We start from the raw sequence: 12,429 nt of genomic DNA on the forward strand, positions 1-12,429 counted from the left end.
TCCTCCTTCCATCTTTACAATTTGGCATCAAAACTCAAATAACAAGAACATAAGCCCAAAAATGTGGGTTAAATTGACAAACAAGCTTAGCCCAGAAGAAGAAGGAACAAATAATTACAGTAATAAATAAATAAATAAATAAAATTCTAAAATATAGGACCCACAACATAACATAATAATACCGGAATATTCAAAATCTGCTCAAGATCAGTCAATAATTCACAGAAAATAACAAAAGGCAAGTTTTTATCACGAACAAGTTGGTATATAAAATTACAAAAATGATAATGAGTGGTAACGTAATTGAATTTATTTGCAGATAAAGCCAACAACTTTGACCATCTGTATTCTCTTCTCATGACTGAACTTCAACCAACGCAGGTAATTCAACAGGCAATGGGTGAATTTTCTCCTTTACATTAAACAGGCCAATTTCCCTCTACAAAGACTTTCGACCAACCCAGGGTCCCACAAGCTTATTTTTACCATCCCCGGGAGTCCTAAATTTACCATGGAAGACAGGAATGCTACCAATGAAGTGGACAAAATTCACTAAACTACTGAGTTTGTCCACTAGAGAGCCACAATGACATGTATCAAAGCGTTCTATTCATAGAAAAAGGAAGAAATTTGAACTGAATTCTATTGAAGTACGTTGTGAAAGATCATGTAAAGCCTAACTGAAACTCTCTTCCCCTGAATTTCTATGGTTTTTCAGTCAGAATTTAACATAAGTAGTAATATACAGCGTAATCCGCACGGATTATTTGGTATTAGTACAACATACTTCAGGCAGGAATACGACATTAGTTCAACTCATAACAAAATGGTACCTTGAATCGACATAGCTTTCGATGTCCCAGAGGAAAGATCCAAAAGTGACAGCTTCCAAAACCAGTCCCTTTAAACCTCCAAAGCTGATTTTCAACAGTTCCTCTTTGGAAGGATCGATGGTTCCCTGAGGTGTTATGGTAATTTCGGGTCTGCCAAACAATGCTTCGGTGTGCTTCTCGATGATGCCAACGGCCTCTTTGGATCTTATCGTAGCGTATCTCTGAAGTGTCTCCCCGTCAAAGGACATGACATAATTTCGCAGTCTAGAAGCTTTTGTACTTTGGCCAGATCCCCCAAGGCTGCTCTCATCATGATCAGGCCAGGAAGAGATTTCAGGATGAGGTGAAACAGGTGGTGAGTTCTTTCCAATAGGAGGTCTCACATCCTTTCCCACAACTTGCTGAATTATGCCATCTTCTGCATCCAATGCTTTTGGAAGAACTTTCATAGTCTTCTCAAGCTGAAACCTCTGGTCAACTCGCTTAAGAAAGTAGCCATATATCACTGAAGCGGCATAGACCTGGCCGACCCTGAGTTTGTTTATTTGTGCTACTGAGGTTGTGTCACCAACCCTGTTCCCAAGGATGAGAGCAAGGTGGTTCTCAATCATTTCATAAGCTTCAGGCGAGTGAAGATGCTCAAAGCTCTCATAATGAGCAGCCCAAGTGTCAACTCGACCAGATACATCAGAAGATGAAGGGGTTATTGCAGGTATCAGGGGAACATTAGCATCCATGAATTTCTGTACAACCAAAGCATATAGGATTTCTTCTAAAACCTTTTTCCTTTCATTTTCCTTGACCTCAGCGATTCTCCTGATGGTTGCAGAAGCAAGAGAAAAATATCAATACAGCACCTCAAGTCTAGCTATTTGATTGCTCCAGAATCGTTTTTAGCAAAGAAAAAAGTTTAAAATGCCAGCAGAAACCAGTTATATTCAGGCACTCTCTCATTTCCTTTAAAATTAAGAATCGATAACTTCTCCGTAGGAGCATAAGAAACGATCTATTGTGTAATAAAAAACCCACTAACAGCCCAACATATCGCCATTATTAAGTTGCATCCTCTCAATACCTCATCGAGAACGGTTACAGACCTACAGTCTAACCAGGACCTAGAATGCAACTACCTAGGACATTTAAATTTTTCATGTTTCCATGTCACCCTCTCTCTATATGATAATAAACAAAAACTTTCACAGGAGAAGTATCTATGCCATTCTAATATTTGTCGAAAAGATAATTAGTGCAAGATAAGGAAACTCACCTGTACAGAACTAAATCAGTACCAGAACTAGACGCCTCCTTATTCCCCTCAGCATCACGGTCAATTTGAAGCTGGTCAAGATGTTGCTCAGCAGCAGCTGGGACAAGATGAGGGTGGCTAACCAAAATTTTGGACAAAAACTGTCCAATTGGAGACTCCAACTGAAGGGGCGCAATCGGATCATCTGATTCAAATGACTGAGCATCCATTGATGCCTTAACTTCCATGCTTCTCCTAATTCCTGAGCCCAATTTCTTATTCCAGGGTTTGGAGTAAGAAACCCGAGAGCATAGCTACCACAACCCATAAAAAAAAAAAAATGCAAAATCCAAATTAAACTCAATTTCAAATGTAATATATAAGAGGCCATAAAAAAGTCACAATTATGCTATAGTTGAAACAAATTGAAAAGATGTAACATTTTTCATAATTCATATTAAACTTATACTATCTAGTGAAATTTCTTTTAAAAAAAGTTATGAAAAGTTTACTAATGAATGAAAATCTTGTCCCTCTTCACTACCATGTCTCAAACGTTGGATACATCATAAACGAACTTAACTTTGCAGTGCATGGAATTAAAACTTAATCCAATAACGAAAACTACCACAACACATCACAGTAAGAATCATCAACAGGTTCTCTAAATAGAATATGCCAATCGTCGCTAAGACCCCAAATAAACAAGTCCAATGACAAAACTGCAAACATAGCAGAACCAAAGCAAACAAGAACAAGCCATTTCAGAAATTAATCATCGAATTAAAAATCTCCAAATCAATCAAGTTCAATTAGGAAGAAGAAATTCGAGGAAGGTACAGAGAGAAACATTCTTACTCGAGTAGGGACATGCGATAGGGACGGAAGGCACAGAAAACCATGCCCACTGCCGTAGATTACCGATCTGCCGGTAGGCTTAAGGCATGCAAAAGCTCCAACAGGAGATCCAATCACACTTGCCATGGCAGCTTCCATGCGAGCCCTGCAAACAGAACAGTCCAAATTCTCACCATGTACTACCCATGCCCCAATCAAATTGTGAAGAAAACTGAAAGCAAAAGCGAAAATAAACGCCGAAAATAGAAAGTAGAATCGAGAATGGGGAGTTTTACCGATTCAAAAAGGCGAAACCCTAGACGAAGATGGTGGTCCGACCGTTCCAGAGAGAAGAAATAGTGGAACCAAATGGCGGGTGAGAGAACTGGATATCGAATCCGTCCACGAAGGCGGCTTATTTTTATTTATATAAAATTATCGAAAATAAATTTACGACATGTCGTTCGTGATTCCCGTTCTGAAAATATTGAAAAACAGGATCCACAAAAATAAATAATGCTAATTTAAAATAATCAGTTAGTTTAATTTTTATTTTAATTTAAAATTGTAAGTGTTAAGTTAATTAAATACAATTACATTGATTTAGTACATTTTATTATAATACCATCTATAAATTCTCATTAATTTGCACGAGCTCTAGCTCAAGCTCAACTACTAGTCGCGGTTGTCTACTTTGGCTCGTTACGCATCATCGTCAACTTGATAGCTTTAAAACGCATTTATGAGGGAGATCTACAGTCTACACCCTTACGAGGAATGTTTCGTTCCCCTCTCCAATTGATGTTTGGCCCGTTATGCATCATCGTCAACTTGATAGCTTTAAAACGCATTTACAAGGGAGATCCACATCCTTATGAGGAACGTTTTGCTCCCTTCTCCAACTGATATGTGATCTCACAATCCACCTCGTCCCCTCTCCAACTGATGTATGACCTCACAATCCACCCCCCTTGGAGATGTGTGATCTCACAATCCACCTCGTCCCCTCTCCAACTGATGTATGACTTCACAATCCTCCCCCTTGGAGACCTAGCATTCTCGTTGGTGCACCACCCTGATGTTTAGCTCTGATACTATTTATAATAGCCCAAGCCCACCCATTAGCAAATATTGTACGCATTGGCCCATTACGTATCATCATCGGCCTCGCAATTTTAAAACACGTCTATTAGATAGAAGCCTTTCACACCCTTACAAGAAATGTTTTATTCTCTTCTCTAACCTAGGATTTCATAAATTAATCCAAACTCACATTTCAACAAAATATAACCCTAATGTTGTTTTCCTTTCTAGTGAAAACATATGAAAATATTTTTTTGACAAATTTTCGTAATAAAACTTATAAGATAATAGAAATTGATACATTGAGACACTTACACACACTTACACGCACACCAAAACTACAAGATCATTTTTTTTTTCTTTTTTTTTGTTGTCCTCTTACATCTAACGGTGTAGAACTACCAACCACATAGACCATATCGACCATGAATAATTTCTACTAAGCAGCCGACCATAAAACGAGCATCATAAAGCAAGGCCATAGAGAACTAAAGCTAGAACGGTCTAGTTTTCTTCATAAAGCACAAACCAAAACCACAAGATCATCTACTTAAAAATTTGATTTATTCTCATTAATCCAACAGCAGTGACTCTATGATGAGGTACAAAATCATATCTACCTTCGCTTTTCAGGTGTAGTAAAAGGCAAAAAGAAAAACAAAAAAGTTTGTCCATAGAGCTTAAACCTTGACCAAGCTAAACCAGCAAAGTTATGGTGTTCTAATAATGTTATACTTCTCATACTCGAGTACAAACAAAGATTCAAGTATCGAAATGATCAAAACCATTACCACATGTAACTGGATTTCACACTTCCTGAAATCTACTGCTCTTTGTATCTCTTTTCTACCTCCTCCAATCTTTCAATCTCTTGGTTATACTTGCAAATGCGATAGATACACCTGCATGCATATGGTTGATGGCAGTTTAGACTGTAAGAAGCTGACACGAGAAAAAACTTCGAGCGAAAAGGGTTTCGTTGTATCATACCAGTAGAGGAGGCATGCACAAACACATAGAATCACGTTCCTCTGAGCTTTATAGTTCTGTATAATTAACATTCCTGGTAAGGGTTGGGAGCAAGTAAAGAAGAGCAAAGAATAGCATAGTAGAGAGCAGGGAGGGGAGGCAATTCTATTTGTCCACCATAGATAAAAAGGATAGACATACGGGCTAGCAGATATTGTCCACTTTGGACTTTTCCTCAAGGTTTTTAAAACGCGTCTGCTAAGGAGAGGTTTCCACATCCTTATAAAGAATGTTTCGTTCTCCTCCCCAACTGATGTAGGATCTCATAATCTACCTCCTTTGGGACCAGCGTCTTCACTGGCACTTGTTCCCTTCTCCAATCGATGCAGGATCTCACACAATCACTACATTATAGCAAGCACAGTCCTACAGGTATCAGCATACCAAAATTATAGACTTCGTACAACTAAACTTATCATTTTCAGGTTGAGATCAGAGATCAGGAGAATGCAATTTTTTTTTTCCAAAAGAATGTTGATTTTTTTTTTTTTCTCTTTTTTATACAAAGAATGGAAATTGAGGTGGTTTTATGCGAATTTATTGCATAGGCACGTTCAAGTTCCCTATTGTCCCCATTTTTTTGTCTTTTCTTTTTTCCTGCCCCCATAGTTACTGCCATCCTTACTGGGATTTGGGTTTCTTTTCATAGATTGCAGAAGGGGGGAAACCTATTATATTGCACATAAGGAAACATATTCATTGTGGGGTTTTTTTTTTTTTCAGATTGCATATAAAACAGAAAACCTATCTATGTGAGGGATTTTATTAGATTGCAGAGGAGAGAAATAACCCACACCACTATTGTAACAGCCCAAGCCCACTGCTAGCAGATATCGTCCGTTTCAGCCTATTACATATCACCGCCAGTCTCACTGTTTTAAAACGCGTCGGCTTGAGAAAGGTTTCCACACCCTTCTAAAGAATACTTTATTCCTCTCTCCAACCAATGTGGGACCTCACAGTCCACCCCATTCGAGGCCCAGCTTCCTCATTGACACTCATTGTCTTCTTCAATCAATGTGGGGTTTTTCGGATTGCATATGAGAGAAAAATAACCCAATTTATATTGTGACTAAGGATTCATGCTGCAAAGTGCAGAGAGAGCTGGGTTTTCAAATTGTAGAAAGAAAGAACATCTTTCCATGTTGTGGGTCGTGATATTTTTATATATATAAAAAAGAAAGGATTTCTCAGGGAGACAATAATCAATTAGGAAGATGTTTTCATACCTCACCAGAAATTGCAACACATTCCCAATTATTTTGAGTTCCGTATTGATTCCATTCGAATTTACCTTTTATTTCCAACTCACCCACCCACCCCACTACAGTCCACCTTCTTATTTTGACAAGCAAATCTTTGGCACCAACGTCGTTGTTCACCAATTTCTACCCACTACCTAATCATCCAGATGATATCCTACTATCTCGAACACGATATTTGATTTTCTAATGATTTGGACGTAAACCATCATATCATTTCCACTCCACCGCCCAACCCTGTTTATTCTCCAATTAAATCATATGAAAATGATATAGGCCATCATAAAACCGGTAAACCCACTACTAACCGATATTATTTGCTAACAGATTCACATATTACTGTTAGATGAACACGACTCTTCACAATGGTATGATATTGTCCACTTTGAGCATAAGCTCTCATGGCTTTGCTTTGGGCTTCTCCAAAAAGCCTCAAACCAATGGAGATAGTATTCTTTGTTTATAAACCCATGATCATTCCCTAAATTAGTCGATGTGGGACTTTCATCATCCAACAACTACAACATAGAATAGTGTGCGTAGAATCATAAACTAAAAGAGTCGTTCCAACACTTCAATCTTTTTCTCTCCAAAAAGTTTGAAGGACTCAATATCACTTGAACGAGAAGGAACGTTCATCGGTAGAATCATGATCAAGCACAGTAGGAAAATGGAAGAATGGAACATGGGGTAGCAACAGGAATAAGGAATGTGAAAACTGTAATATGAAACAATATTGTGAAGATCACCATACTTATGACTATAGACAAGACTGTTAGACGAACACGACTCTCCACAATGGTATGATATTATCCACTTTGAGCATAAGCTCTCATGGCTTTGCTTTGGGCTTCCCCAAAAGGCCTCATACCAATGGAATTGGCATTCCTCACTTATAAACCCATGATCATTCCCTAAATTAGTCGATGTGGGACTTCCGTCATCCAACAAAGACAACGTGGTCCAATTATGCATTCTCCAACCTTGAACGATACCTCAATAGGTTAGTTACTAAATCCTTCAGTTTTGCGTTATGCATCCACATTTCATCAATCTTTAATCCGTTGGAATTCTAACAATTGCTAGCGTTGACGAAATTAAACAGTTTAATCATCTAATTCACGGGCTTCAAAACAATCTAATGCATCATTGAGCACTAACTAAATAATAAGACAAATTATAACCGCAACTTGAGATTAGTACTTACGGTTTTCTCATATCGATCTCTCTCAGAAGCAGTGCATATCTCAGATGTGCACATCAACCGGTGCTCATTCTTCCAGTAGATATCTACACAGTACAACAAGAAACCTCAGAAACAAAACTCCGATCTCAGGTCGCAGCCGAGATTAGCATAACATCGGTCACCAGGTTGCGATTTACAACAATCAAAAATCAAAGTTGAAGAATAGCAGCAAGTAAAAGGGCAAAAACCTAGAATCTGAAAGCCGGCGAAGGGCACGACGAAGAGTGCAGGTTGAAGAATGAGTGAAATCAGAGAGACGATGCGTTTCTTGAGCAGCTTGGGTGAAGGAATCGTCAGCAGAATGGCGACGGCAACCTCCACCGCCACCGTATAAGCCAATAGCACCCACTGCAACGCCATTTTCGATCAAATGCCCTTCTTTTGCTTCTTCTCTTTGTCTTCGACTCCCTCTTTCTTCTCCCTCGGTCCAATTTTCTTTTTCCTTTTATTTTTGCTTTTCTTAGTAAAGAAGAAATAAAGATAATTAAGCCTAAATTACAATTACTTCAATCTAAATTTTAATATTTAATAAATTTTTAAATAGAAATTTAAATATATAAATAAGAAAAAGCTATCCAATCATTAATTAGAAAAATGAATTATTTTTTGTCAGCTCATTCCACACATAAAACAATGCATTTTCATATTTTTCGTTTTTATCTACGTGGCATTTTTGTATTTTTCATGTTTTTTTTAAGTTAATTATTATTTTCATGTTTTTTTATACTTTACACATAATTTATTATTAAAAAAAAAAAAAAAAAAAAAAAAAAAAAAAAAAAGCTGGGTGCCTTGAATTATTTGGTCACATGTACTAAGTGGTTGGCTAACTTAATAACTATTTTGTTTGTTGAGTTTTTCTATAAATTATTAATTAAAATAATTTTATACAAATATATATATATATATATATATATATATTTTTCTCAAAATATAATTGATATATTAGGATTATAATGTAAATTTTAAATACTAAACCTTAACTATTTGAATAACCATTTACCTACGATATTAATTAATTATCATATAGCTACGGAGTTGTCACATTAAAATAGTCAAAACTTTATGTAAGTTGTTTGTCAACCCGAGCATAACATGTCAAGAGTTGGAATCTTCATCCTCGTGTTATTGATAGAGATGTCCATGAGCCGTGTAACGACCCAGGCCCACCGCTAGAAGATATTGTCCTCTTTGGGCTTTCCCTTTCGGGTTTCCCCTTAAGGCTTTAAAACGCGTATGAGATATCTGCTAGTGGTGGGCCTGGGTCGTTACAAATGGTATCAGAGTCAGACATTGGACGATGTCAGCCTTCTCGTTGTTCCTCGAAAGAGAGTAGACACGAGGCGGTGTGCCAGTAAGGACGCTGGAGCCAAAAGGGGGGTGGATTTGGGGGTGGTCCCACATCGATTGTAGGAAGGAAAGAGTGCCAATGAGGACGCTGGGCCCCGAAGGGGGTGGATTGTGATGTCCCACATTGGTTGGGGAGGAGAACAAACCACCATTTATAAAATGTGTGGAAATCTTCCCCTAGTAGACATGTTTTAGAGCTTTGAGGGGAAGCCCGAAAGAGAAAGCTCAAAGAGAACAATATCGGCTAGCGGTAGATCTGGGTTGTTACAAATGGTATTAGAGCCAGACAACGGACGATGTGCCAACCTTCTCGCTATTCCCCGAAAGGGGATAGACACGAGGCGATGTGTCAATAAGGACATTTGCCCCAAATGGGGGTGGATTTGGTGGCGGTCCCATATCGATGGGAGAAAGGAACGAGTATCAGTAAGGGGAAGCTCGAAAGGAAAGAAGCTCGAAAGGAAAAGTCCTAAGACGACTATATCTACTAACGGTGGGCCTGGGTCATTATAAGCGGAGACTGGAAAATAAAATTTTTCTTTTTTCGTATTCAAGAAATGTGTAAATTTTAAAAATATTGAATATAGACACAAAATTAAAAAATAAAGAATTTGTTATATTTTTTAAAATAATAATTTAACCTAAATTATAAGCGTGGTTAATTTAATTTTATTTTAATTAAAAAGACACCCGTCCTGCATGTAGAAAAGGGCCCCACAATCGTCTTCGTCCTGGCAGCTTCCATTTAAGCAAATCCGTTTCCTTTAGCTGAGCACAGAAACCAGAACTCCACTATCAACAATTCTCTCCATCTCTTATGGCTCTGGTTCGTGATCGCCGCCAGTTGAAACTCCGCCTCCCGGACCTCTCCGACTGCGGTCCCCGCTTCCCCCTCCCCCTCCCACCCTCCTCTGCCCCTGCCATCTCCTCCGCCGACCTCGAAAAACTCCAAGTCCTCGGGCACGGCAACGGCGGCACAGTCTACAAAGTCCGCCACAAGCGCACCTCCAACATCTACGCTCTCAAGGTCGTCCACGGCGACGGCGATCCCACCGTTCGCCGCCAGGTTTTCAGAGAGATGGAGATTCTCCGCCGTACGGACTCTCCTTACGTCGTGAAATGCCATGGAATCTTCGAGAAGCCGTCTGGAGATGTCACGATTTTGATGGAGTATATGGATCTAGGTTCGCTTGATACGCTCTTGAAGAAGAATACCACGTTGTCTGAGGCCACGCTCGCTCACGTATCGCGTCAGGTTCTTAATGGCCTTCACTACCTTCACTCTCACAAAATCATTCATCGCGATATTAAACCGTCGAATCTCTTGGTGAATAAGAATATGGAGGTTAAGATTGCCGATTTTGGAGTTAGTAAAATCATGTGCAGGACTCTGGATGCTTGCAATTCCTACGTCGGAACCTGCGCTTATATGAGTCCGGAGCGGTTCGATCCAGAGACTTACGGCGGAAATTACAACGGTTACGCCGGAGACATATGGAGTTTAGGCCTTACTCTTCTGGAACTCTATTTAGGCCATTTTCCTTTTCTTCCGCGTGGTCAGAGACCGGATTGGGCGACTCTGATGTTTGCGATTTGCTTTGGTGAGCCGCCGACGCTGCCAGAGGATGCGTCAGAGGAGTTTCGAAGCTTCGTCCAGAGTTGTTTGCAGAAGGAATCGAGCAAGAGATGGACGGCGGCGCAATTATTAACGCATCCGTTTGTGTGTAAGGAATCGAGATCCGATCAGTGAATCGGCGGAGAAAGTGGTGGATTGAAGGATTCGAATCACCGGTGGTTTAAAGGTCCGTCCAATTTCTGAGATCTGCAATAAACTTGCGGATTTCGGATGAACTTTTGTATATAGTTCTTTTTCTTCCTTTAATCAATCTGAATCTTTATCTCTAGCGTCTCTCTGAATCTCGAATCAGTCGAATCCTAATCCGCTGCTTAATTTCGGAGAATTTTTGTAGCTTTCTGATTAAAAAATTTCTCGATTCAGAAAAGATCAGTTCATTTTTCAATGACGAACACGAACAAGATCGAGAGACTCTTGATTTGAGCCTCCATCATCCTTCTTCTTTTTTACGTTTTCTTGTTGAAATTGAAATCCATTTGGACAATCGGTTTATTAAAAGATAAAATACAACTTTTAGAATCAAATTTCGTGAACTTCGAACCAATCGACAATCTCCAAACCAGCGAAAAACAGATTCTTACTGCAAGAAAGAGGTTTATTATTATTATTATTATTTCAATTATAGGATGAACAAATTCTTCCCTAATCCCCTTTTTAATGTATATATCTATTTTAAAATATTACCTAATATTTTTTTAATAAAATACCAGCTCCCTAATGTTTTTTAAATAAAATATTCATATAGTTGAGATTTTATATACTCTACTATATATTTATATATATAAATCGGGTTAAAAGATATTTTAACTATTAAACGAGCAATTCTATTAATCATTTTCAAGGAGACGATGAAATTCAAATCTACGATCTTAAAGATAAGATATGGATACTTTTTTAAAAAATGTGTAGGCAGTGTCTCTACTGAATAATGAGTGGATTTAACTATTTATTTGAGATTATAGTCTCCAGACTTCCTATTTTATACTGATTACCGAACCTATAACCTAAAATCTAACACCAACATGTAATTCTTGCTTGTCAAGGAATTCGATGCACGGTCGCTAATACATATTAATCTTATAAAAGTCCCACGTCCGCTAGTAACATTAGAGTTGTTTAAAAGTCAATCCTGTTAGATAATAAAAGTCCCACGTCCGCTGATTTAGGGGATGATCATGGGTTTATAAACAAAGAATACTCTCCTAATTGGTACGAGGCTTTTTGGGGAAGTACAAAGTAAAGCCATGAAAGCCTATGCTCAAAGTGGACAATATCATACCATTGTGGAGATTCGTGTTCGTCTAACAAATCCAACGACTACGATTTTTGTTGGATTAAAATTTTTATTTACTTTTATTTATTCTCATGTTTTAAAATATATTTAAATTTTAAAAATAATAATTCAACCTTTTTTCGTTGGATAATTGTAAAGTTGTAAGACAATAATAAGTATAAGACATTTTATTGGCATTAATTCCTCTTTTGTCCCTTTCATTAAAAGTTGAATATTCCTAAACTTATTTTCTTCATCTTACACAAAACTTAGCTGTCTTTGGAGGGTAAAAAGGGAAATTGGAAAAATTAAAATTAAAATGAATTAAAAAAATAATTACTGAAAATGACAAAAATCAATTTAATATAATATCTACTTCCCGATGTGAAGGGTGCATGAATCTCAACTTAACGCCACGTGTAAATTTCGATAAAAATATAATTTTCTTTATATCAAAAATAAAATTTTCCCTTTTATTTTCTATTATATTTTTTATTTACCTCAAATAAATATTTATTTTTAACTTTGTTAATTGTTAAGACCAATCGAAAAGAGAATACAAGACAGTTAGTAATCAATTCCTAAAAGCGTTATCATATGGGTTAGATGGATATCGATACTTTCATTTTCGTCC

At 37.8% G+C, this 12,429-nt stretch overlaps 3 protein-coding genes across 3 annotated transcripts; 1 reads left to right on the plus strand and 2 right to left on the minus strand.

The window, feature by feature from the left end:
• Positions 1-625: 625 nt before the first annotated feature.
• On the minus strand, positions 626-3,332 carry LOC111801973 (UV-B-induced protein At3g17800, chloroplastic). The gene is made up of 4 exons (XM_023686224.2): positions 3,213-3,332; positions 2,938-3,082; positions 2,101-2,393; positions 626-1,649 (listed from the first exon to the last, which is right to left on the minus strand). Exons 2-4 carry the CDS (start codon positions 3,073-3,075, stop codon positions 812-814), a joined length of 1,269 nt encoding a protein of 422 aa, XP_023541992.2. The 5' UTR covers positions 3,076-3,082; positions 3,213-3,332; the 3' UTR covers positions 626-811.
• Positions 3,333-4,546: 1,214 nt separating this feature from the next.
• Positions 4,547-7,988, minus strand: LOC111801431 (uncharacterized). Its single transcript, XM_023685429.2, has 4 exons — positions 7,725-7,988; positions 7,498-7,580; positions 4,990-5,045; positions 4,547-4,901 (listed from the first exon to the last, which is right to left on the minus strand). The coding sequence occupies exons 1-4, from the start codon at positions 7,894-7,896 to the stop codon at positions 4,823-4,825; spliced, it is 390 nt and encodes a 129-aa protein (XP_023541197.1). The 5' UTR covers positions 7,897-7,988; the 3' UTR covers positions 4,547-4,822.
• A 1,651-nt stretch (positions 7,989-9,639) lies between these two features.
• LOC111802738 (mitogen-activated protein kinase kinase 9) lies at positions 9,640-10,790 on the plus strand. The gene has a single exon (XM_023687212.2). It carries the CDS (start codon positions 9,704-9,706, stop codon positions 10,634-10,636), a length of 933 nt encoding a protein of 310 aa, XP_023542980.1. The 5' UTR covers positions 9,640-9,703; the 3' UTR covers positions 10,637-10,790.
• The last annotated feature ends 1,639 nt before the right edge of the window (positions 10,791-12,429 follow it).

This window comes from Cucurbita pepo, chromosome 9, assembly GCF_057944985.1.
Source record: "Cucurbita pepo subsp. pepo isolate OVF chromosome 9, ASM5794498v1, whole genome shotgun sequence".
Taxonomy (NCBI): Eukaryota; Viridiplantae; Streptophyta; class Magnoliopsida; order Cucurbitales; family Cucurbitaceae; genus Cucurbita; species Cucurbita pepo.

Excerpts from the sequence above, each read along its gene's own strand:
- LOC111801973 (XM_023686224.2), bottom strand. The coding sequence starts at position 3,075 with ATGGAAGCTGCCATGGCAAGTGTGATTGGATCTCCTGTTGGAGCTTTT. Across the intron at positions 2,394-2,937 it reads TATCGCATGTCCCTACTCGA|CTATGCTCTCGGGTTTCTTA; the intron begins GTAAGAATGTTT and ends GGGTTGTGGTAG. Across the intron at positions 1,650-2,100 it reads ACTGATTTAGTTCTGTACAG|GAGAATCGCTGAGGTCAAGG; the intron begins GTGAGTTTCCTT and ends TGCAACCATCAG.
- LOC111801431 (XM_023685429.2), bottom strand. The coding sequence starts at position 7,896 with ATGGCGTTGCAGTGGGTGCTATTGGCTTATACGGTGGCGGTGGAGGTT. Across the intron at positions 7,581-7,724 it reads CGCCGGCTTTCAGATTCTAG|ATATCTACTGGAAGAATGAG; the intron begins GTTTTTGCCCTT and ends TGTACTGTGTAG. Across the intron at positions 5,046-7,497 it reads GAGATCGATATGAGAAAACC|AACTATAAAGCTCAGAGGAA; the intron begins GTAAGTACTAAT and ends TTAATTATACAG.
- LOC111802738 (XM_023687212.2), top strand. The coding sequence starts at position 9,704 with ATGGCTCTGGTTCGTGATCGCCGCCAGTTGAAACTCCGCCTCCCGGAC.